This window comes from Macrobrachium rosenbergii, chromosome 51 (genome assembly GCF_040412425.1).
Source record: "Macrobrachium rosenbergii isolate ZJJX-2024 chromosome 51, ASM4041242v1, whole genome shotgun sequence".
NCBI lineage: Eukaryota > Metazoa > Arthropoda > Malacostraca > Decapoda > Palaemonidae > Macrobrachium > Macrobrachium rosenbergii.
In genome coordinates this window covers 32,475,888-32,502,387 of record NC_089791.1, presented here as the reverse complement: position 1 = coordinate 32,502,387, position 26,500 = coordinate 32,475,888, and the positions used below count along the sequence as shown (strand labels likewise).

At 37.6% G+C, this 26,500-nt stretch overlaps 1 protein-coding gene across 2 annotated transcripts in view; it reads right to left on the bottom strand.

Moving 5' to 3' along the window:
- The window catches only part of Loxl2 (Lysyl oxidase-like 2), a 30,938-nt gene that overhangs the window by 1,665 nt on the left and 2,773 nt on the right, over positions 1-26,500 (bottom strand). The window contains exons 2-9 of one of the 2 annotated variants that reach the window (XM_067095237.1): positions 9,887-10,033; positions 8,826-9,028; positions 8,274-8,463; positions 7,898-8,056; positions 7,638-7,765; positions 7,173-7,303; positions 6,127-6,379; positions 209-4,738 (exon numbers count right to left, since the gene is read on the bottom strand). In XM_067095237.1, the coding sequence (XP_066951338.1) occupies positions 4,616-4,738; positions 6,127-6,379; positions 7,173-7,303; positions 7,638-7,765; positions 7,898-8,056; positions 8,274-8,463; positions 8,826-9,028; positions 9,887-10,033 (1,334 nt within the window). In that variant the 3' untranslated portion in view covers positions 209-4,615. Of the gene's footprint in view, positions 1-208; positions 4,739-6,126; positions 6,380-7,172; positions 7,304-7,637; positions 7,766-7,897; positions 8,057-8,273; positions 8,464-8,825; positions 9,029-9,886; positions 10,034-26,500 lie in introns of those variants that run through there. The other variant, XM_067095236.1, reaches the window with a different exon arrangement.

Genomic DNA, 26,500 nt, shown 5'->3' with positions numbered 1-26,500 from the left:
TGTTGCATCTGATAACATCCACTTTAATTCACCAGTTGGTATATAATAATGATAATCTTTGTTGTATTGTTACCAGTGAATGAGAGGTATCCAGCATATGCTATATTTTTAGATAATTATGGTGTTTTCTCATAAACATTATTTGCATTTAGTAATCAGATTTGCTCAACCAGTGAAACTTACTTATAATCACTTGTTTATTTTTATATTTAAATTTGAATACAGGTAAGAGGGTTAAAGAAAGGTGCTGATGGTAACGTCAACTAAAGGCTTAGATATAATGTAGTGTTTCAGGACCACTCTAACTAACAGTCCACAAGCCACCTACATCTTCCAGTAACTCTATATACTGCTGTGTTACCAATTGATCATTCAGCTTTTTCCATTGCCATTGTTGTTGTTAAACTTGTTACCAAATCTCATGCAAGTTATTGTTTTCTTTCAAGTTGTTCAAGCCAAGTTGCTGAAAGAGCAAGTCATAAGTGGTGCTGACAAAAAATTTTCTTTGCATCTTGAAAAAATATTCAGTCTACTAACAAAGGGAAATATCTAGCTGAAGGACTTCTGGGTAGACATTGGGCATCTAATTGGGACAAGTAACTGCCAAACAAATATTATTGATGTGTGGTTGCTGACCTCAATGTGTAGCTTTTTATATCTGCAGTACAGCTCCCCTAGCCTGCAGTATTCTATCTCTTAAAAAATTTAACTCATATACTGAATCTTTTACATGATGGCATTTATAGCATGAGACTGACAATTATAATATCTTCTCTTGAGGTGGTTTTCTTGATTCTGCATATAGGGCCACTAGGTGATGACATGTAAGCTTTTTCCAGTGTCGATGAATGATTTCTTTAGAGAATGCATGGGCGCCCTTGCTGGTGAGAGTAGGTTGTCTATACCCCAAGAACAATGACTGCAGGCCCAACTGTTCTTGGTTATTCATCTCAACTCATTTTATCAGTCATGCTACCACAGGTCTCTTTAGAAGAGGTTACAACTTTATCTGTGCTATTTAAGCACGTAACTTTCTGCAGTGGTGATACTGGTTGCTGGCAGCGCAAAGCAGACTTAATTGTTTTGTTTAAAGGACATGACTCACAGGTAAGCTTGGCATAAATACTGTACATTCTTGATGTGGTGAGTAGGGAAGTGATTCTTTAGCATTAATTGTTGTCTTTACCTCACTTCTCCCTAACTTTGAGCACATTGATATCAACACAGCCAACAGGCACCCCTAATATCTCAAATCTTATGAGGGGTATATCTGCATACTGACATTATGTACAGATACTGATAGTAAATGGCTGTAACTCCAAAATAATTCTCATTGTCTCTTCACAGGTATGAAGCAGTTACAGAAAATGGAAGGCAAGACTGTATGTCAACATGAAGGGGATCTTCAGTCAGAAAAAAAAATGCAGCTGAGGAGCTTAGGTACTTTGTCCTCTCACGTAAGTAACCATTCTCTTTAATAAAGGTAGGAAGGTTTGCAGTTAGTGATCTTACAAAAGATGAAGAAATGTTTCAGTGGTATAAACCTTATTCTTATTCAGAATATTCTCCCATTCCATGTGACAGGTTCACATTCCTGATATGTAGACATACAGTTTTCGGACAATGAGAAACCATAAAACCTGTATTTTTGGACGGGTTAGGGTGTCTGCTCCTCACCGAATAAGCAATTGTCTGAATTATAGCTGTGGTTTTGCGTAACTTGGTGATTTGCGTAAGTGTACCCTACCATATCTTGTCTTCTGTCTTTGTGTCTTTGTGCCAGCCCTTTAAAGATATGTTACGGCAGAGTGTTGTTATGTATGTTGTATGGCACATGAAGAAATTATCAATACAGCTTCAAAACACATCATAGGTATTCATACTTATGTAATCGTACAAATAAAAATTGAACAGTTAAATGAACATTGCATGACCAGCCTAAAAAAATCTTGTATCTCTCTCTCTCTCTCTCTCTCTCTCTCTCTCTCTCTCTCTCTCATGTTCTCCCAAACACATATGTTGCTGTACTCTTATAATTTTAAGCTTATTAACAATATATTACAGCATTAATTTTTATGTTGCATGGGATATGATAAAATCACTGTTAAACAATTAAACTAAGTTAATCATACAAATGTCTGTCTCTTTGTTAGCCTAAAGTCTGTCCTCTCTCTCTCCTTTCACATAGCTTTACTACAAGTAATGTAACTGTTAGTCTATTAAAGATATTTTATAGCAATACATATTGTTATGCCATACAGGAATTTGCAGTTGTACAAAACTGAATGTCTGTTAGCATACTATTTCTCTCTCTCTCTCTCTCTCTAGCTCTCCATACATTACTGATGCATACTATATTTATAAGCATACTTAAGATATTGTACAAGGTTAATACAAATACAGTCAAATATAAATTACAGCAATAAGGTATGTACACTTTAATGTACAAGACAGAAAAGGTTTAAGGGCATGTTAACAAAAACTGATAAAACGCAACATTTAGCAGAGAGACGTTATGACTGATACATAAAATTACTCTTTACAACTCTTATGATTAGACATTAACATAAAGAAAAGACGACTAGTATGTATTGTTAACTTAGATGAGCTTAACTAACAAATGATGATAGATAATGTAGTGCAACGTTCAGCAGGAAAGTAATGCCTGATGCATAATGATTACGGTGTACTACTGTCGATGCTAGTTGCTTATTACCTAAGTAATATGTCGAAAACCGTTATGCTTAGAAATTTGTATGAAGATAAGACAGCTGTTATGTACTGTTATGTTAGATAGTACAGTCATTAAGAAAAGTGTAAATTATGGCATTTACAATTGATGAAACAGTTTCTTTGAACTTTCTCTAAATTTTATTTTTTATTTGATTATGTGAAATTTTATCGTTTTATAGTTTTACTGTGAAGGGAAATAGTAAGTACAGTAATACAGTACATTTCACTGCATGGTTCTTGTGTAGTGTAAATGGCTTTAAGAGATCATAGTAATTTGTGGTTAAGTCTTAGGGTCTAATAAACAGCATTCATGAAGACAGGTTGGATAGACCAAGATTGTCAATCTTATTGGTTACGCAAACTAACTGTCTGTGTCATATGCTTGTTGTCCCAGTCCTTTCATCCTCTGTTTGGTCCATTTGTCTGTAGGACTGAATTAACTTTGGTCTCTTGAGTATCTGGAAATGGTAGCAGTCCTTTTGAATTGAGATTTTTCCCTCTGATGGCTCCACTTGGAATATAAATTCCTCCCTCTCTTATCATTTAGCAACGGTTAGGTATTTTGCATGTTTCTGTTCATGGTTTTCCCTTTCCACTTTATTTGAAAGAAGCAATAATTGCATACTAATTTTTTTTGTATAAGGTCCACAATAATATATCAGTGGTAGAAAGTGAGAGTTTATAAAAATACCTATACAAGACCTAGATGACATGGAAGTGGTACAGGCAATCCCCGGGTTACAGCGTTCCTACTTTACGGCGCTTGGCTCATGGCACTGTTGACTGGGTTTTACAGCACCGTAAGTGGTTTTACGGCGCTGTACCAGTTTTACAGCGCTTATTGCGCCGTAAGAGCCATTTATTCCCATTGTTATTTTGATGTTCTGGTTTATGCCATTTTTCGGGTTATGATGTGCAGCCGGAAACTGAACCCCCCGCCATTAACAGGGGACTGCCTACAGGAAAGGAGATGCCTCTAATTTCATACCATGCTCTCCATTCTCTTTTCTGGCATTAGTCTTGGAGATTCTTTGCTTTTTTAAGAGAAACTTATCTTTCACATTCCCTTGTAACTCATTGCTTAGTTGCTCCATTTCCAATGTTATTCTGAGCGAGATCCTGATTGTCCTTTGATGTATATTTTTGTGTTTTGTTTGATATCCTTTACATCTATCTGGTGGAAATGGTTTTTCTTTGAATCCCTACTTCTCACTTTCTACAATACAAATGCTTTCTTCCAAGAGGCTGCCTGAACCAATGCTGAAAATGGGACTCTTGATACCTGAGCAGTTATTTATTGGTGCAATGTTACCCTTCTTCATGGGAAACAATCGAGCACAGCTACCTGTCCTTATTGCTCCTTGATTCCAGTCTACCCAGGCATGGGTCTTTAGTAGTGTTTAGATTCATTGTCAGTCGGTCATCTGAATGGCTAGGTAAACACCCAGGACACAGGATAAGATGCCATCGTTTTTTAACTTTGCATCCTCTTTGACGAGAATAAGTATATAAATTTGTATCTAATTACATTACTTTCTCACAGAAGGTTATTTGTCTTTGTGCAAAACTTGAAATGCTCTTTTGAAACTGAGTCGAGACTAAAATAATTTTACAACATGAATACAACTTTCATCAATGACACTGTAAGGGGCACTTAAACAGTAACAAGTTTAACATTCACACTATTCCCTAAAGACTGACAAGTAATCATCGCCTAATAATGGTGTGATACCTGAGCTGGTTTTTGTTCTTTTTTATATCATATTTAATGATCATCACAGTATACTGTACAGTATAAGTAATTTTCACACAACCAGTTAGTGTGCTACCATTGTTTGATTAAGGAAGTCTCAAGAAACTGTTTTGAAGGTACTTTGGCACATTAGGGACGAGTCAAAGAACAGTTGCCAATCCATGCATTAGTTTCACGATAGATAAGCTCACACACAGCAGCATTATTGTCGAAGGAGATCTCGGGCACCTTGAGTTCAGGATTTACAGCTAGCTGCAAAGAAATAGGATCACTTTGGTTTATCTCTGGTACTCAAGGTTATTATTGATAGGATTTGAAGATCAAGTGAGCCACAGCAACCATAGTACAGCATCAGTGCAGTGATAGAAATGTTCAGATGAAATTGGATATTTAGTAAGGAATTTTTTTTTTTTTTACAGAATGCTCATGCATAAATGAAATGGTCTTGCAATTTTAAGAATCTACTTAAGAATAGTCCCTACAGAGTTTAACACTGGGATTATTGACATTAAACTCTTAAATTTCATTTTTTATATAGTGCCCAGCTGTGATGATAAAACTGATACTATAATAAAATGGATACATCTGGAACTAAGAAAACCAATTACACTATTGTTGTGCTATTATTATTATTATTATTATTATTATTATTATTATTATTACTGCATTATTATTATTGTGTCTTATTATTATTTATTAATATATTTAGTGAAACAATTGTCACAAAAGCGTTACCATCTGTATGCATCTTCAGCACCTAGATATTACAGGACAGACAGCTCATATTGGATTAAAAAGAATAAGGCTGTGATCCTCCTCTTACTGCAATTCCACCAGTAGTATCTTATTTTGTTTATCAGAATTATACTTTAGTAATGATTAATGAACATACAGATAAATGGATACCATCTTTAAATACTATGTAGTGTTTAGGTTATGCTAATCTACAAGTTAAGATTCAGGGGAAAGTTAGCTTGCCGTGTTTATGGACTCAACATTTGCAGCTTCATGCATCCACAAGCTTTGTTTAGACACTAGAGCATAAATTTTCAGTAATTTTCAAGTGCTGTAAAATTAAAATTATGCAGGTGAGTTGCAATTGAGCTGTTACCTTCTCAAGAGGTAATTTTCTGTTTAGGTTTATGAATCTGGCTGTCTGTGAACAGAATCAGTAAGCTACTGGTAGTTAGTGGATTTTGATTAACTTAAAAACTTTAATTTGATGAATTACTGAATACTGATGAGCATTGAGAAAAATTTATGATTTTTCATTGAAAAATGAACGGTAAATGTAAATATTTTGGATGTTTTATATTCAAGTATGGTAAAAAATGGAGAAAATTGTAAGGCAAGTACTGCACTGTACTGATATTTTGCAAGGTATATATAAGAGCAGTTTCTATGGTTACAGGTGTACCTGAATTTGTATCTCACAAAATGAGAAAAACTTTGAACTGAAAAATTATTTATTGCACTGCCAGATGCTGGTTTAAATTTTAGACAAAAATTAACGGTCTAAATATGTTACTTGCTAAATATGTTAGAAAATGCAACAGCTTTTACAAGAAAGCATTTAAATGTTAAGTGATTGCTTGTATTATATAGTAAGATTTAACAGAACATCATGAAGAAATCCTTACCTTAAAAGTATAAGTACCAGGCTTAATATCGGTAATATCTATCCACTGGCAGTCAATATTGTATGCATATGTATCTGTACATCCGGGACTGATTCCTTGGTCACCATAATTGGCACATTTGAAAACCGGCTGTATTCCTGGAGCACAGTTGTTATCTTCCAAGCAAAAGGAAGCTTTGTGACCTTCAGCTATACGGTTTCCCTTCTCATCTATGATGTCGTAGTGAGCAAAGACCTCCATGCTATGGTAATGCCTGTGTGTGAAAGATGGAGCTTTTGAATGCATGTCTAGTAAGAATAATTTTTAAGTCAGTGTCATATATAGCTAGTTTATTCTAAAACTTGGCATTATAGAATATTTATATGATGGTAATGACCAAACAATCTGGAGCCTGTGACCAACAGATAGCATGATAACAAACACAGTAGTTAACTCCAATAATCACTAGCCCCAAGCAAAGTAAGAAATCATTGTTCCTCTACAGCATATCTGTATTACAGTTCAGTGATAACGAATAAGCAGATAAATAAACACAAACTATCAAGTAAGGGATTCTATCAATTACTTGTCCCAAAAAGAAAAGAGCTGTTACTGAATGATACAGTCAAATGCATTTCTTCAGTTGAAATAAATAAATAAATAGTGCTACGTCTCCTACTGTAATATGCATTTTCATCTAAAACGCAAGAGCTCGTCAACTGAGTTTGGTAAATTGCAGTTCAAATTGTAGTTTTAACTCTCGAGGAAGAAGACTTTAGTTGATGGCCTCCAATTTAGACAGGTTTATAATGCCGGAAGTTTAAATGGCTTAGGTCAGTTTTATAAATGCACGCAAAGGAAAATTTGTGCCATATATTAAACTCAGTTCTATTGTGTATTATTTTGTATTTTTGGGGCACTGGCAACCCTTTGGGAGATTTAATCTAGAACCACTTATCTTTAAAGTTTTCATATCTTCTGGAATTTCTGAGGGAACTCTGTATGTGTATCATACATGACAAAATAAACCATGCAACATATAGAGAAGTTTATCATATGACACTTACATATGACATGCGTGCCACTGCCAGTGCTCCTTAGGCAGAAAAGGTCTAAAGGCCTCATCTCCTTGATTTACAATGCGGGCAGTAAACCTTAGGAGTCGTCTGGTTTCCAGATGCCATCCATAACCAGTCTCCTGTGTGAGTAAGAAAATTAATGTGTTTTCATGACCCTTTAGACAACACCATATGTTTGATAAACGAAAGTTCTGACAACGAATTGTTGCACTCTAGTAGATCAGTGTCACTTTAGATCCTCACTTTTTCAATGTAGTTTTTTTATGCCTTTTTTAAATTAAAATTTACAGATTTGTATTCAAAGAAAATTCCAGTCATTATTTGAGCTCTTTTTATTACATGATTTGAATTAAATGGGTATTTTCCTATGTGTAAAAATAATGTGTAATCCGAGGAAATATTTAGTGACATTTTCATACAGCTGTAAACTCCCAAAGAAACGCATATTGTTACCTGTGCTATTACTGCCGATTGGGCAAGACAGTTTTCTTCCATTGCACACTGTAAAAAGAACAATTGCTTGTCTTCCAAATGAGCCGACCTCGCCAGCTCTATGTGATCTGGAACCAAGTCAGCCATTTCTGGAATACAAAATAAGTGCATTAACAGAAGATATCAACAGAAAATAAATGGTTTAACATAAGATGCTAGCTTTTTGCATTACAAAAGGAAAAAAGCATTTCAGTAGTTTCTCAAAACTTGTACGCACTTACTTTCTACACATGTCACGCCTGCTATGTTCGGCTCAGAACCTTCGTCAGGGCAAAAGACATCGCCCACAGCGTCATGTAAACAGTGATCCAGTTTCTCTTCATTTCCATGGCATTTAATTCCACTGATTGAAATGTCCGACTTATTTCCCCCAAAGAAGCCTGTTTCGAAAAAATAAATTTTCATGGATTAAGCATCGTTTGGTGGCACAAGAGCGGAAAACACAAGTTTTAAGGAACTGAATAGGAAGTTAATACTGTGACTTATGTTTGCGATAGAAAAATTAGCATATCGTTCAAATTAATTTAATCTATTGGAAAGATACTAATTTTTCTTTATCAGGTTTGATTTAAGTTATCTGTGAATTTTTTTTTTTACCTGCGGACAATGCTCCCTGTGCATACTTCATGCCAATATGCCGACAAACAACCATGGCCTCCAAGAGAGACCATCCATCTCCACACAAGAGAGTCCAGTTCGTAGAACCTGGTAGTCTGACCTCTACGCGGCCCTCGGTGTCAGTCCTTCCTCCCTTTAATCTTATTTTCATTTTCCCATCAAGCGCATGCTGCAATAAGAATGTTAAGAATAATTTGGGTTAAAGAGTCTGCATTGCAATTCGGACATCAGCAGAATTTCTTAGATAGAAAGAGTGCTTCTAGGAACGAAGAATTGACAAGGAATTATAAATTTAATGGCCAGTGCTGACAGGTCCTGATATGGCTGGTGGAAAACTTCTCCAAACTTCTTTTGGTTCTTTCGTTCAAGCAAAAACTATGAGCGACAAAATGAAGTGAATAAAAGTCTGGGATTTTAACCTAGAGTATTATGGAAAAGTCGGTTGCTGTCTACATCGTTCCAAAGGAATGTTGGCAAACTGAATGTGCTGATGTCAACAAGAAGCCACGGCAATCACGAGATTTTACGCACCGCGATTTTTATTTTATCTGTGAAGATAGGTTGGTCTCTTGGAGGGAGCGTGGGTACTGCTGTGGTCGTTGTGAAGTGGGATTTGCAAACAACTCCTGCTGATTCGGTTCCCTCGCAGTCATGGATCCCCCACCCATCGTGCCTGCATTCAGTGAGATTTTTTTCTGATCCATAGCAAAATAGGTTGTCCAACCAATAATTACCTGTCAGAAATAAATGCTATTAGACTTTTTCGTTTGTATTTTGGTGTCAGCTTTAAGAGTTGGAAGTGTTTTCTTTAGACAATTTTAACTAAAAAAAAATACTATGTAAAATGTGAGGACATTTTACAGTTTAGTTTTCATCAATGGTAAAACCTTTGGTTTCTGAAGGATTAATATTTAGAAAGTTTATAATTACTGTCTTTTTAATTACAAGAACAAACAATTGTCAGCGCGCTCTTTATCACACTTACCTGGTTGAACTTTTTATCTCGTGTCCATTCTGTAACCATTCATTTAGCCGCATTTTTCAAGTAACATCATTTATATAGTATATGCATGGTAAGTCACTTTTGAAGTAATCATGTTATTCCCAACTAGTCATGTGTATGATTCCGCTTTTAGTTACCTTAAATCAAAGTTACACTACAAATTAAAAATAAAAAAGGGATTTTAGCAGTATTGTTGTGCCCCTGATCAGTCACACTACAATGCAGCTTCGTCTTTCAATCTGTCAGTCCCGTAGGGGGGTTATTGCCGTCAGTGCTCCTCATGCGGTGCACTGTAGGCATTACTTACGGTTCCTTGCAGCGTGCCTTCAGCCCCTAGCTGCAACCCCTTTCGTTCCATTTACTGTACCTCCTTTCATATTCTCTTTCTTCCATCTTACTTTCCAGCCTCTCCTAACATTTGATTCATAGTGTAACTGTGAGGTTTTCTTCCTGTTACACCTTTCAAACCATTTACTGTCAATTTCTCTGTCAACGCAGAATGGTCTCTTAGGTCCCAGTGCTTGGCCTTTGACCTAAATTCTGTATTCAATTTGATCTGTCAGCAAGAAAAGAAGTCATGAAAACTTACCCTGTGCGTGTCCGTATGTACCGCTGTAAGTGACCTTCATCAGACCTGGAAAGCCCAGTTGCCTGCAAACTATTTCTCCCTCTCGTTCATCCCATTCATCGTCGCATATATTAGCCCATCGGCCTTCGTGGTATATTTGCACATTTCCTGTAAGAATGTGGAAAAGAAATGAATTGTTTCTGAGTTCTGAGATTTCTAAAACTTATTTGTTCATGCGGTGCACTGTAGGCATTACTTAAGGTTCTTTGCAGCGGCCCTTCGGCCCCTAGCTTGCAACCCCTTTCACTCCTTTTACTATTCCTCCTTTCATATTCTCTATCTTCCATCTTACGTTCCACCCTCTCCTAACAGTGGTTTCATAATGCAACTGCGAGGTTTAACGTTCTTGCTGTTGATTTCCGTTTCAGCGCTGAATGACCTCATAGGTTCCAGCGCTTGGCCTATAGGCCTAAGTCTTATATATTTATTCATTTTAAAACTTATTTGTAGGTAGTTTCTTCTCATAATGTTGCAAAATTAGGCCAATACAATGAGGTTATGAATACCAAGTCAATCCATTCAAAGTTGCACTGGGCAGGTTTATTTAATGGTCATGTATTAAAGTTTTATTTCTTTAGTCATTAATGACAACTCAATACACAATCATAGTAGTTTCATACAATCTCTCTCTCTCTCTCTCTCTCTCTCTCTCTCTCTCTCTCTCTCTCTCTCTCTCTCTCTCTCTCTCTCCACAAGGTATTATCCTTATTTAGAAATAAACTAACATAGTGTTTTCTTCCGAGACCACGTGAAGGAAAGTTGTTTCTTGTAAAGTTGCAATTTTGAAACCTTTCGTTTATCAAAAAAATAAAAATATTCTTAATTTTTTTTTTTTTGGCTGTGCCACTTTTAGAAAATTTTGTTTTTGAGTGACAGTATTCGTTAGTATTTGTGGATTGTATAAAAAATTCGTTAAATATTAATGAAAAGCGAGTATAAATATATTAATTTTGTAAGTTCTCTAAGACACTGTATCTATGAAGTCATGCACGCCTAGTCTTGAATGAAATTGCTTAGATTAATTCACCCAACACAACTACGCTGAGGCCGCAATTCATGTCTGGGAGGTGGTGAGTGATGTTATTAAATCATTTCACTTTCAAGAGAATGGGCGAGGTTTCAAGTCTAGCTGCTTTCTTCTGTGCACCCTTTTCAAGACAACACCTAATTTTCTCGTCTGTTGCAACTCTTCATTTGATTCTAACTTGTTTCTGCAAAATCATTCCTTGTTTTGCCAACGTCATTTTAGCTTCAACCTCAGATAACCCCAAGAACGCATTAGAAACGTCAGTCTTTCTCAATTTTGTCCTCGCTGAGAACAATAAAGTTGTATACTTTCACTGGGTGCAACTCAAGATGTTACGCTATTGTAATCAGAAGACAAGAGAACGACTCTAGCGGCCGACTCCATAGGAAGATTGCATAAGTGGACAAAGAAGAAGAAGAAGAAGAATAGCATACCTCGGAACTAGGTTGCATGAGGACGGCATTGCGGAGGTGGGAGGGCAGAAGGCGTAGGCTTACCAGACAGTTGTTGTCAAGGTCAAAGGCTACACATGAACCTGCTATTTGCCACTGCCGTTTATTTAGCTTTTGCCACGGTGGTCTTTAAGGCCAGGCCATATTGTTATATTTTGCTTTTTTTAGTGGCAATATGGTTTGTGCTTAGACTTGATGTATTAACAGATCTTGGATTACTGTCAAAAGATACTTTTGGATACAAAACGATGCAAGCGAAAGAGTTTTATATCCATTAATGGGACTAGTGAATTAGTACTATCGCAAGCTGTTCTATGAAGTGTGAACATCTCAACTTCAAAGCGGCTCTTGAAACGGGGGTTCACTTGAAAGAAGGATATTGGAGCTAAATTCTTTTAATTCATAACCACGTTTATTTGTAACGATGATTAACAGTATGATTTCGGTTTGAAACGCGAGCGTATTCTGTGACCTTAGCGACGTAGAGCTGTACTGAAAAAGACAGCATGACTGTCTTTCAGCTATTCAAAGCTAATCAGTGACGCCCACGAGAGTGAGATACGTCACACAAGCGATTATGATTCTATGCAGGCTATATATCTGGCGTCTCAAGTTGCTGAATGCAACCATCCTGCAGCACTTAATCATAATCTTTTAAGAATGATCATTGTGGTTTCACTCTTCTAGGATGTCTTTCTAATAACAGTTACGTAGGAAAGAGACATCCTGTTACATAAGGGAGGTGGGTAAAATCATTATAATTTTGGTTAAATTTTCTGTACGTGCGGGAGAGAGTGTATGGGATTATCCATTAAATGTTGATGTATGTTTACAACCCACCTATTTTTTTCATAAAAGGTGTGGCTGAAGGGAGAACAGGACAACGTTTGCTGAAACCATCTTAAACACGCTGAATCTTAGTTAAGCTCCATTGCAGGAGACTTCTGTAATGTCAGCTAATTTGCATATCTACGCTGAAGGCTCATCAACCAAGCATTCACATCTCCTACAAACACTCTGCCTCTTACCTTTTTTGGTACACATTTTATCAACCAAAATCCTCCTGTATACGTTCTAAGGTACATGGAACGACACCATTTTAGTGCAAGCCTTATGCTTCTGTCAGCAATTTCTTTATTTCACAACGGGAAATCAATTCCTTTGGGATGACATCTCGGTAACTCACCCGTACTTTCCCACCTCTTCCACAGTCACTTTCACGAGCAATCTCTAAATTACAGCCTGCCAAACGCCCCACTCTCCCAAATGTAGATTTTCCTGTCTTCCTCACTTCACATTTAGCAGCTCTTTAACATAATAACGGATCAGCACAAGACTGTCGTCTCTTCAGACACCACCCATCCATTTGCATATTTTGCTCTTAAATCTATTTTTTTAGTTTATGTGGTGTAAGAAGAATTTGTATGGAAAGAAATATGGAGAAATGTAGAAGCTATGAAAAAGAGCTAGCACGATTGAGTCAGTGTATCGAGATAGTTCAGCCGTATGGAAAGGATGGAGAACAGTAGATTGATAAAACGAGTAAATTTCAGACATGATACGAGGGAGGAGAGAATGATCTAAAATGTACCCCATAATTGTGCAGCAGAGGTGTTGCTGGCAAGAAAATTAAGCAAAGCTATTAGACAAACACACAAGTGAGCGCCGTTACAAAGCAAGAGCCGGCACAACACAACTGCATTTACGATCAATGTGGATGCTTATTGCTTTGCCGGTGTCCTTGGATTCTTGCCTTAGCTTAGTCTTTTGAGAGAAGTGAATCTTTTATTATTTATGGCAATAGTTTCTCTTCACATATTGGATATTAGAGAGGACGTTTATAACTGGGAAAGAAACGTGTTAAGGTATGCTTTCGATGCATTTTTATGGCGGCCTTCCCCAAGGTTTGACAGCTGATGAATTAGCCAAATTCCTCACCAGCAGTTTGAAGCATTTTCTAACTTTAGTTGTTGACCAGGCAATATTCCAGACCTTTCTTTTGTAGCCTAGCCTTTGTGAGTCTAAGATAGCCAATTTGTAGCGTCTGCAGAGCAAACTGGTTCATTTTTGGTAATAGACTACTGTAGAGTAATTTCATGCACTTTCTGTAAGGCTATGCACAATGTCACTTGGGCAGGCTTAGGTTACGTTAGGATGCATCCCTATAGAAATAGGGATTTGATCTGCTTTATGTGCATTAAAGCAGGCAATGACCCATGGGCACAGTCTTGGTTTGGGCAGCGCTTTCGCATTATTACTGGCTTTTTTTCCATAACCCAGGGCCTATCAGAATAGTTAAGTGAAATTGTAATTTGAATTTGGTCAAGTTTTACTTTAATACCAGCACCACTCCCTTGAGTGCTTTGTTCAGTAACAGTCCCATTTGAATAAATGTTAAAACATAAGCAAAAGATGGTAAATCTCTTAGTAACAGCAGTGTTGCGATAGATTTGGTCGCGAGTTTCGTACTAGCCTTGTTCAGGATACTTCAGATTACAGATAAAATATCCAGTATCAAATAATAGTTCAAAGTAAAATATACCTACATTTTTGTGTTTGGTAGGATAAAGCAAAATCCCTTATCGTAAGTAGGGTAATCTTGCAATATTTGCAATAAATTGGGTTAACCCATCTTCAAGAGAAATGAGAACCAGTGGAGAAATAGCCTGCTCTAGTGCCCTGCCCCCACCCCTAACTTAACCTGACCTTGAACGCTGTAAATCGTACTGTTTTGCAAGAATTCATGTTGATGCTGTAATTTTAAATTGTAAAGCTGCAAATATCTCCCTAATTTGCAAGAATAATGACACGAAATTATTTCCATTAAATGAGAAATGCTCATTTCATTATTGAATAATCAAGTACTGCATTTGTGTTGTATGTGCAATCAAAATTTAACCTGTAATAAATATGTGCATCAAAGACATAAATATTAATGCTAGAGAAATAAAAAAAAAAAGGTAAAATGGCTAATAAAAAGTGAATACGGAAAATGTGTCGTTGTAACTGTTGAAATTGATAAGTACTGAACATGCAATAACCTCTTTCTTTTATTTTTTGTGGATCTGGACTTTGATAAGTTATTTTACCATACATTAGTGTATTTGAGCTAGTATGTTTTCTCAGTTACTTGAAATGTATAGGTATGTTTTGCTGTAGTTAGATTAAGGTGTCTTGTATTAGAACAAATTCTCCAAGGAGCATCTCGTAGGTTGTAGGCTACTTGCTTTTAGAAATAAACAGTTTTGTGACAATCATCCTATCCAGCAGATTAACCCTACCAGTATCCTGCCAGTGAATATTATCCTCCTGAAAAGGAGCTGAAAAGGAGGCTAAATAAGGCAAAAGTATGATTAGTTTGGAATTATAGAACTGAGGCAAGTTGAAACACATTGTTGTGGCATGTTAGCGATAAAGCCTGAGGAGGCTGTTTAAGGTTTTGTAGGACTTTGGAGAATTCAAGGATGTTAATTTTCTGCAGTGTTGATCAGTAGCCTAAAACAAAAGTTTATAAGCGATGCCTTGGTAATGTTTTTCATGTATGTGAATGTATATATATATATATATATATATATATATATATATATATATATATATATATATATATATATATATATATATATATATATATATATATATATATATATATACACAGTATATACTGTACAATTTTTAAAATGCCAGTACAGGTTTGGGTCTGCAGATTTCAGAGAATGGTACTGTTTTCCTTTTGTGTTTATTATTTTTCCCCACAATGAGTTTCTCCATAATAATTTAGGTGGTTTTGTTGAACTTTTATTATTTAAAAGCGAACATTTTTATTCTGTTTATGATTTGACTTGAAACGAAAACACAAATTGGGAGTTTCAGTCAGGCGAGAAGTCCAGTGACAGTTAGGTGGGTCGTTGGTTGGTTGGTTGCTTCATGCATGGTTGACCTCCCACTCCCTTTCTAATCTTTTGTTGCAAGTCAGGGTATTTTAACTCGTCCCTTTATTCCTCGCGAGCTGTTGTTTTGATTTGATATTTACGTGCATAGCCTATTTACTAGTTAGGAATATATGGAATATAGTTCAAATTGTTCGAATATCTGTCGTAGTTACCGATACCTGTATTTCTTTACTTGTGTAGGTAAAGATTGAATTGCTTGTTAGACTACTGGTAGTAAAATGGTTAAGTAACAGTTCATTTGAAGGGCGTGCACTCGAAATTTTATGCTACCAGTGCCAGTCAGGCGACTACTTTCTAACTCTTGACCTTTCCCTCCCTGATTTCTGTAGAATTTTAGCACCTTGTTTTTCCTATGTATAAAATACATTGAGACAACGGTCCGTGTGTGTTTTATACTCATCATGCTGAGCCAAAGCTAGAGGATATGACCCTTAATTATACTGCTGTGTATTAATGTGTGTTTTTTTTATCACAACGCTATGCCATCTCCGTTTGCAAAAAGCGGTCAGTATAGTCCTTAGTATTCATGTTGTTTATGTTGCACTGATGAGTTATTTCAAACTAATCGTTTTAGTTGTTTCTGGACGAATTTTGTTTTCCTGACCGATTTTAGAATAGGATTTTACGTTAAATGTTTAAAGTTCTTGCAGATTTTTTATTTGTTGCCTTTGTAGGTTTTTTTTTGTTGTTTTTTCAGTCCTTGGGTCTTGAATTCCAAAAGAATGTTCCTTACGTTTTGTGTTTTTAAATATCAACTTTCTTCCCTACCATCTCCAATATCCTGATGTGGACTATATATATTCCATAGGACTTTGTTTATACTTATTGTAACAATTTGAAAATTGCCGTAAATAGAAACAAAAGAATGAAGTCTCCTCCTCCACCTCCTCTTCCTCATTTTTTCTCTGGGATTCGCATAAGAGAGCTTTGGTCTCCCACGCTGATGTGCCCTGCATATTCGCTATTGCTTACTGCAGTGTTACGCTTGGTACTGTAAGGGAATTGCTGTATTGTTTTATTTATTGTTTTTATATATTTTTTGCATCTTTGCTGGTACCATTTTTTTTTTTTGTCTTTGCTGAATGCCGATGCTCGTGATTTTATAAGACCCTAATAGTACTTTAAGGAGTAAGCATGATTGGTTTTGTTGATATATATGTATATATGTGTGTGTGTGTGTTGTGTATTTGTTTGTTTGTTGATATAACTGTAGTGTAATGCTGTGTAATTCTATTTTTTTTTCTCTCAATATTCTCTTTATCTCACATTGTGACATATTGTTCTGCTAGTTAATGACCGTATAGACGTGTTCAGGTGAATGCCCTTTCACTCTATAATAATAATAATAATAATAATAATAATAATAATAATAATAATAATAATAATAATAATAATAATAATAATAATGTGTATCTTTAATTTTAAACATTTGCAAGTTTACTTACCCAGTACCTTTTTATATTGAATTTCTTTTCGCCCCCATATGCAGATTATTATAATTGTAAGGATCCTTGTCTGTAATTTATTTCAGCGTTTTTTATACGTATACATTTCTGTGACAAGAGTACTGCTGGTGCATCATGTGATAAATTAACTTATGCAAAGCATGGATATGCAAACAGTTTCTTATACTAAAGTATCATTTATTCTCAGCCCCCTTTTGCACTGATTTGTTCACGACGACTTTCTGGAGTAATTTTTCATCAGCAACTTTCGGTATTGTCAGTAACTTTTTTGGGGAAGACTTTGGTTCCGTAGGGTTGTTACAAAGCAAGTGATCATGAGACGTCTTCAGCTCAGATCAGTTGGTTATAGGCTTGTCAAAATTCATCATCACTCAATCAACTCATGCCGTTATAATAAAGAGATATGTAAGAACTTGGACATTGTCAAGTGCCTGTAAGATTTGTAGGAATATTAGTGAGTACGGATGGATATATGGACTTTCGTTAGGAGATATCGTTTGCAGTAGACGGAGAAATGCCATTAGCAGCAATTGGATTCCCGTTGCGTAGCTGATGCTCGTGGAATTGTCCTTGGAACCATTACGCTTCTCTTGCGTATTATACGGACTCTAGGCGCTGTACTTGTTGAGTCAAAGATAGGACAACAAATTCTGTGATGTAAATAAAAAAATGTGTTTATTCGGTACAGTTTCATCACCGTACCTGAAGTAACCTCCTCTGTTCTACGAAAACAATGAATGACTGACTCAGTTATCCACATCTGACATTAAGCGCCTCTCCTTGCACATGTTTAGCAGTTGCTGCAAGAAAGCTGTATGAAATATTTCAAGTAAGCTGTGTGTCGTGTGTAAAACTTTATGCTAATCTCGACAAAATACGGAGCATAATATCAGTAAAAATGCAGGTGACCCATTTTGACTCTGGACGCCATATGATTGCCCGGTAGGGGGTTAGTGCCGTCAGTGCACCTCACGCGGTACACTGTAGGCATTACTTAAGGGTCTTTGCAGCGTCCCTTCGGCCGCCAGCTGCAACCTCTTTCATAACTTTTACTCTACCTCCGTTCATATTCTCTCTCTTCCATCTGACTTTCCACCCCTCTCCTAACAAACGTTTCAATAGTGGAACTGCTGTTTCACCTTTCAGACCTCCTTATTGTCGATTTCCGTTCAAGCGCCGAATGACCTCATAGGTCCCAGTGCTTGGCGAAAGGCCTAAGTTCTATATTCTATGTTCTGTTGTATTCTAAAACCATATTCAGGTTCCTTGATTGCAAATCGACTTCTATTTTAAAATTAACTTATTCCAGTTGTGACCATTGGCGCCCTATTCATGAAAACCTTGTCCATCGCATCTTTGTGCCATATGTTGCCAGTCTGCAGCTGAAACTGTTTTATATCCATACACATCATGGACCCTTATTATCAGGCGTCCTATATTACGATCATGTTTGTCTCTTCACTTCCAAATGTTAGTTATGAACATTGATCTGTCTTCTGTGCTTAACGGCAGGGTTGATGTCCATGTTTAGAGAAGCTAAAAATAATTCTCGGAAATTCTTTGGTGATGTTCGCTTTTGGTACTTAGCTAAAAACCTGTTTTTGAAGTATATGGTTTGACTATCAGCTGGGAAGAACCACTTTTTTCGCGTGGTATCACTTCTCAAGAGGCTTTCACTTTCTTCAGAGTTTATAAAGCTCTTCGGAAAAAGGATGAAAGCTCAGAGAAAGCACATGACCTCTGATACTGCTGTTATTCAGCCTTGAACTGCTTAACGAACGTCAGATCCCGTTGATGAAAAGAAATAAAAAGTAGAACAAATGACGACACTCACTCACTGGTTTCATAGACCTGCTCAGATGTCTCGTCCTTCATCCTTCACAAAAACAGTAATGTTTTCTTTTGTCATTACCGCAGTCAACTCGGTTGGGAGGAGATAATGTTCATTCAGAGATTTTTTTTGTCTATTCCAAATTTCAAACTTTAAAGCTATTCTCTTTATTCCTCTTAGGGGCCCAGTGCCGTCAGTGCACCTCACGTGGTGCACCGTAACGGCCGCAGTACTTTGCAGCGTTCTTGCAGCCGTCATTTTCATGCCTTTTTCTGTTTCTCCCTTCATATTATTTCCCCTAAGCCGCATTGCAACCAGGGTTTTTTCATTCCAGATCTTTTTGTGTTTTTTTCAGCGCCGAATGACCTTTCAAATTATTCTCTTTATCAAACGAATTTGGGGAAGAGCAGGGGTTTATCAGTAATTGTCCTATTATCCTAAGAAGTAAAGAGTGGTATAATAAGACTTGGTGTATCGGGAAAGACGCGCAGTAAAGCTTTGATTGCGAACGTAAGACAGATATCAAGAGGACTGTTTCGCGTGGTGCACTGTAGGCATTACTTAAGGTTCTTTGCAGCGTCCCTTCGTCCCCTGACTGCAACCTCTTTCATTCCTTTCACTGTTGCTCTATTCACATTGTCTTTCCTCTATATGACTTCCCACCCTCTCTGACAGTTGTGTCATAGTGCAACTGCTTTGAGGTTTTCCTCCTGTTAAACCTTTCAAACCTTCCTACTCTCGCTACTGGGATTTCACGCGCATGCTAAGTTGCCTCATTCCACTCAGTTGAGTCAGTGGGCTTGAATTCTTCACGTAGGCAATCAAACGAACTGATGTCACGCCCAGTAAAACTGCAAGATGGAATAGAGTTGATACCATTGTAGGAAATTTTGGCTTAAAGATCCACAAAGTGATGCGTTCTCTTATTCCCATGCAACAAACTCTTACAGTACCACCAGAAGCGGCTGTGGAAACGCCCATCATGAACACAACCAAATCATTTTCAAAACCGTGAGAATAGATTCATGTCTTCTAGGCTTCCCTCCTATCGAAAAAGTCAGACATCTGGCTCTTGAAAGTCAGCGAGACTGCGCACGGATCAGACAGAGTAATCAGAAATCTGTAGGAAATTACTCTCTACTGTAAAATGGATTCGAGGGCGCCTTTCCTATACATAACATCCTGTGTTTTTCAGTTCTAGGTCGTTACATCAGCGGTGTCCCACATCACTGCTTATATTTAGTCTCTCTCTCTCTCTCTCTCTCTCTCTCTCTCTCTCTCTCTCTCTCTCTCTCTCTCTCTCATCCACATCAGCAGTGCGTGATGAGGATAACATACGTGGAGGAGTGTAACTTCAACCCATTTGCGAGAATCTTCTGTTGCATCGTGTAGAGAAAACGTAAAACAACGTGTTGGGTCATTCTTATGGTATTTAGCTACTTCTTCAAGGAAAAGGATTGTCCTGTAATACGAGTACGCATTTATTTACTCGTATCATTACATACTCGACGATTTTTAGTTTTCTGTAAAAGAGAACTATTGCGCCGGCTTTGTCCGTCCGTTCGCAATTTATTCTGTCCGCACTTATTCTGTCCACCCTTTTTCTGTCCAACCTCAGATCTTCAGATCATCCACCCTCCAATCATCAAACATACCAAATTGCAGCCCTCTAGCCTCATTAGTTTTTATTTGATTTAAGGCTAAAGTTGGCTATAATCGTGCTTCTGGCAACGATATAGGGTAGACCCCCACCGGGCCGTGGTTAAAGATTCATGGGCCGCGGCTCATAAAGCGTTATAGCGAGACCACCGAAAGATAGGTCAGTTTTTGGTGGCCTTGATTATACGCGGTAGCCTGCTGTACAGAAAACTCGACTGCGTCGAAGAAAGCATTTTTTACTTGTTTTTAACGTGTATGCGTTCCTATTTTAAGTGGGTTTTTTGGGGGAAGACTGACCCGGGGGCAAAGGTCAGTCTGTTACTGTGCTGTAGATTTTAGGGATGACATGGATTGGCTTTCACCCTTTAGTCTGTTGACCCCTCCCTCCCTCCCTCCCTCCCGGCTCACTATAACCTCCTCCCTCCATCTCCCACCTCCCTCCCTCTATCACCCTTTAAAATGAATTCATGGAATTTCCTTCTTAAACTTCTGCAGATCCGGATCTTTAGCATACTGCCTTTGTTCTGTTTTGGACTTTCTTGTTCAAGCTGAAATTTGTATTCTTAACTAGATACACATAGGTATATATACAGTATATATATGTGTGTGTGTTTGTATATATATATATATATATGTGTGTGTGTGTATGTATGTATGTATATATATTTATATATATATATATATATATATATAATATATATATATATATATATATATATATATATATATATATATATATATATATATACTGTATATGACTGTGAAATATTTTCTGTTAAAACAGAATTCCATCAAATATAAGGAGACCATAAAAATGCCAAAATGTAGAAAGTAAATGCTACATTTCAGAGACCAGCTGTCTCTCTCATCAGGCAAGTATAACATTCGCTTTCTACATTTTGGCGTTTTTATGGGCTCCTTATATTTGATATGTACATATTATGTATAAATAAATATAAATAATGTTGCTTTACCTATACTGGTACACTGATTGATTAGAGGAAACAGGTTAATGTTGAAAATGTACGATTTACCATCTTTCCCTCAGTAGTAGAAAGTTCTTGGTAGATGATCCCGTGTTAAATGGTGGGGATAGGTATCATACCTTATTTGCGTGAAAGGGAAAAGACATTACCTTTCATAATATAGGGGTCTTATTTCTTGACCGACCGTTAATTTGGCTTCTGTGACTGATATTTTTGTGACTGTTAGTGAGAAAGTTTTTTCAGTTCATATGAATTACTGAGAAATATCTCTTATGATTTTCACGGCGTTTCTAGATGGGAAAGGCGTTTGGTACTTTTGTTATTATTAAATATACAAATTATCCCAAAAGGCCAGGAACTTGATGCCCACATCTTGAAAAGCACAGCTGAAAATAACTGGGAAATGAGGTTGTATGATTGATAATAAGTAAGAAAATAGAGAGATATACAACAAATTTTACAAGCAAAGGAAAAGAAAGTATGATTGAGTACTCATTATTAGAGCAAGGGAACTCAGATTTCGAGCTGTACACTGCGGTCCAAAGGCCATAACACAACCCATGTTTTAAGAATATTGGTTTTATGGTTACCAACCGGCTTAAGGCGACTACAGAAAATGTGGGATTATAGTGATAATGGAATAAATAGTTAATTATTGCTTCTCTGACCACTGTGGCTTCTGCTACTGCTACTTATACTAATTTTGATAAAGATCTGACGTGGAATCAATTGCTTGTTGCATGTTATATTGAGAATTGAAGTAGGCTTAATACATTTTGGCCCGTAGGGGGCTAGCGCCGTCAGTGCACCTCACGCGGTGCACTGTAGGCATTACTTGAGGTTCTTAGCAGCGTCCCTTCCTTAGGCCCCCTAGCTGCAACCCATTTCATTCCTTTTACTCTACCCCCATTCACATTCTCTCTCTTCCATCTTCCTATCACCCTCTCCTAACAATTTCATAGTGCAACTGGGAGGTTTTCCTCCTGTTACACCTTTCAAACCTTTCTGCTCTTAATTTCCTCTTTCAGTGCTAAATGCCCTCATAGGTCCCAGTGCTTGGCCTTTGGCCTAAATTATATATTCCATTCCCTGGTTTCTTAAAAACTAGATTTTCTCGTGGGTTGAAAATGCGTAGGATTTAGTGAGTTCAGCGTTGTCTGCATCCTGTAGTGTTGTTTTGTAGTAAGTAATTGTATGTGGCATGATAATAATAACAATCCACCATACTATGTATTACATTACTATAATGTTGTCTGAGTAGCGAATCTGTAGGGGCTGTCTGTTGTCTAGACGAGTAAAAAAAGTGCTTCTTCATCATTTTATAGGTTAATTTAAAAGGCACAATATTAACCATATTATTATTCATTATGCTGTATAATGAAAGTGATAACATACAGTAATACCTACTGGACCATTATTATACCATTAAAATCCTCTCTCTCTCTCTCTCTCTCTCTCTCTCTCTCTCTCTAGAGAAAGAGAGAGAGGATTTTTAATGGTATAGTGGTCCAGTAGGTATTACTGTATATTGTCACTTTCATTATATAGCATAATGAGTAATACTATAGTTAAAATTAGATGCCATTTAAATTAACCTTCAAAGTGACAAAGAAGCACTCTCTCTCTCTCTCTGTTGTTCATGGGCTATTTTTATATTTCTCATTTGCTCGCTCCTTCCATAAGATTCCTTTGTGATATATTCTACGCAGATAGTCATCGTAGTGCGCCCTAAATTTGGCAGAACCACGTGGGAGTTTTATGGATGGTTATTTTTTATTATATTTACCTTTTATTTAGTCTTTTTTATGTACAGCGTTTGCGGATGCTTTTACAACTCACGTAAGCGTCGTTGTCCATTCGAAGCGTTGGCTCAAATAAATGAGAGTTTGAAATGGGTTTTTTTGTGTGTATGTGTGTGTGTTCACCATTTCTCATAGGAAAGGGTAGTGTCGTTAGCGCAACTCACGCTGTGCGCTGTAGGCATTGCTCAAGGTCCATTGCGGCGTTCCTTCGGTCCCTAGCTGCAACCCCTTTCATTCCTTTTTCTGTTTCTCCATTCATATTCTCATTCTTCCATCTTGAAATCCAACCTCTCTTAACATTTGTTTCATAGTGCAACTGCGAGGTGTTCCTCCTGTTACACCTTTCTATGTTTTCTACACCCAGTTTCCGTTTCAGCGCTGAATGACCTCATAGGTCCCAGCGCTTAGCCTTTCGCCTAAATTCTATATTCCATTCCATAGGAAAGAAGGCTCCTGTTCTTTATGCTTATAGATCTACGTTGAAGGAATGCGTTAGGCCGTATTGACCGCCATCATCTAGATAACTAACTTTAAAAACTCCAATTTGCGACCTTTTCGCATTGCTGTCAGTGCACCTCTCGCTGTTCATTGTAGGTTACGGCTCCTCGCAGCGTCCTTTCGGACCCTAGCTGCAACCCTTTTCATTCCTTTTACTGTACCTCCGTTCATGTTCTCTTTCTTCCGTCTTGCTTTTCACCCCTCTCCTGACAGCTGTTCTGATTTCCTACTCAGCGCTGAATGACCTCATAGGTTCCAGCGCTTGACCTTTGGTCTAAACTTTGTATTCCAATTCCAGTTGCAATTTGCGACCCCATTAGTGACTGGCGATGTATTGATCATTAGTGACAGACGATGTATTGATCATTAGTGACAGACGATGCATTGATTAGTAGTGACTGACGATATATTGATTATTAGTGACAGACGATGTATTGATCATTAGTGACAGACGATATATTGATCATTAGTGACAGACGATGCATTGATCATTAGTGACAGACGATGCATGGATCATTAGTGACAGACGATGTATTGATCATTAGTGACAGACGATGTATTGATCATTAGTGACAGACGATGTATTGATCATTAGTGACAGACGATGTATTGATCATTAGTGACAGACGATGTATTGATTTCGATGTTTGAATTGACGCTGTTTAGCGCAGTCCATTAAATTCATGGAATATTGGACAGTATGGAAACCAATGATTATATAAAACAAGAAGAAGACTTTTAGTGTTTATTGTCTAGTACAAGCCCGTTGGGGATGACCGTAAAAACATAAACAAAAGACTGACTCGTAGTTAACGACCCCTGAACTTTGTTGGGGGTCACTAACTAGGAAAGATCCGACTTTTCTAGACTGTTGAAAACCTAACACTACATGATGATTATTGAACCCCAAAAGTCGTCAAATATATGTTCGTTGATCGGTTTGTGAGTGCACGCCATTATTCCAGCGTAGAGGTTACCATTTACGTAAAGGGCATGACTCATAATTGGCTGCTGCGCTCTCTACGGCTCCGTAGACTACCTATCCCCTTGGGTTTTGGGGTGTCGGGTGGAGTGTGGGTTTGGCTTTGTGGGGTGGGGGAGGGGGAAGAGAAGTGGGGGCGATATTCGAAGGGGATATTGTTGTGCTGGATACTGTTGGAGAGGAAGGGTATAATAACTCCCCCGTAGCCTTAAACGGGTCGTTTGGTCAGTTTAAAGTCCACCTTACCTTTTGGGAGCTGAATGACATCACCGGTCTAAAGTTAGTCGTCCTTCTCTCTCTCTCTCTCTCTCATTTTTTGATGTGAAACCAAGTGGGCGAAACATCCAAGGGTTGTTCAGTGTTATTTTTTGTTTATTTTATAAATAAAAAATGTTTGCTCAATAAAGTGAGCTTAGCTCACTTTGTTCAAGATTGTTTTGTACGTTGCATTGTATTATTGGTTTTTGTTACTGACTTGGAGTGGGTGTCAGTAAATTACTTACGTTCCTTACCGACATATTGTATGAATGTACAAAACTTTTAAGCTTGCCTGAGGGCGACAGCAATGTCAGGATTCTTGGATAAACAATGTTCATTCTTTGGCGTTGCGATGTGCAGTGATAAGACCTCTCGTGAATGCATCGCTTGAGTTATGTTAGGGATGAAATGAGCATTTTGAGAAGGAATGTCGTCCTTAGTGTTTACTTGAATGAGCAATCTAATATTTTTTTCATAATAATTGGAGACAAATTTTTTTTTCGGCTCATGTGGGGAGATGACTGTTGTTTATATGGGAAGAAAACAACTGTTGTCTGTAAGCGCTCTCTCTCTCTCTCTCTCTCTCTCTCTCTCTCTCTCTCTCTCTCAGGTGACTAAGTAACCGTTACTTTATTCACTGTTTAGGTCAACAAATGGGATTTAACGAAAGTGGACCTCCTTTACCTAGGATCGAATATTGTCCCTCCCGATGGCGAGGTATATATCACGACCATTTGACCTGTCAGGTGTTTCTATTTTCGCCCCATGAGCAAGAGTACCAAGATCAAATCCTCCGCGGAAGAGAGCGATTTCTGTTTACTAAACAATTTCATGTGCCTGTTGTTGACCTAAGTAGAGATTTATGTAATTTGTAGCTTTCTGCTGCATGGTGGGTCACAGACAAGGGGAAGAACATGAGGCTAACAACCACTTCGGTTTCATTTTACTGTACCTCTGTTCATATTCTCTTACTTCCATCTTGCTTTCCACTCTCTCCTAATAATTATTTTATAGTGCAACTGCAAGGTTTTCTTCCCGTTACACCTTGCAAACCTTTCGACTGCCAGTTTCCATGTCAACGCTGAAGGAGCTTATAGGTCCCAGCGCTTGGCCTTTGGCCTAAATTTTATATTCCAATCCTGCAGCCACTTCGGGAGATATTACAGATAACTGGCAGATGAATAGTCTGGAACCCCGCTGTGAGGGGAAGGCGGGGGCCGGTGGCGAAAGGTGTGTAGATGAAAGAAGCAATATTTGCTCGGATAAAAAAAATCCTTGAAGACGATGCTAGTGTGGCTCTGAAACTTATTGAACAGTTAGCCATGTCTTCACTCGTGATCAGTTTGAATCTGTCAACTCACGACCTCAGCCCCACCAAAACATTGCAGTTCCTGACGTACCCTTGCATTTGCGTAGGATTGAAGTGTGATGTTTAGGTCCTTACTTGGCAAGTCATTTTCGTCGTGGAATGGCCTTCGTGGGATGTCCTTGAAAATAGTCTGGAGACGATGATGTATAACATCTGCAACATGTGGAGGAGGCTGAGAGAGAGAGAGAGAGAGAGAGAGAGAGAGAGACAGACAGACAATCCTTGCCTCCCATCCCCTGAGAAAATCGTACACATGCTAACGAAGATGTTCACAGGATTTTTAGCTACTTGATTG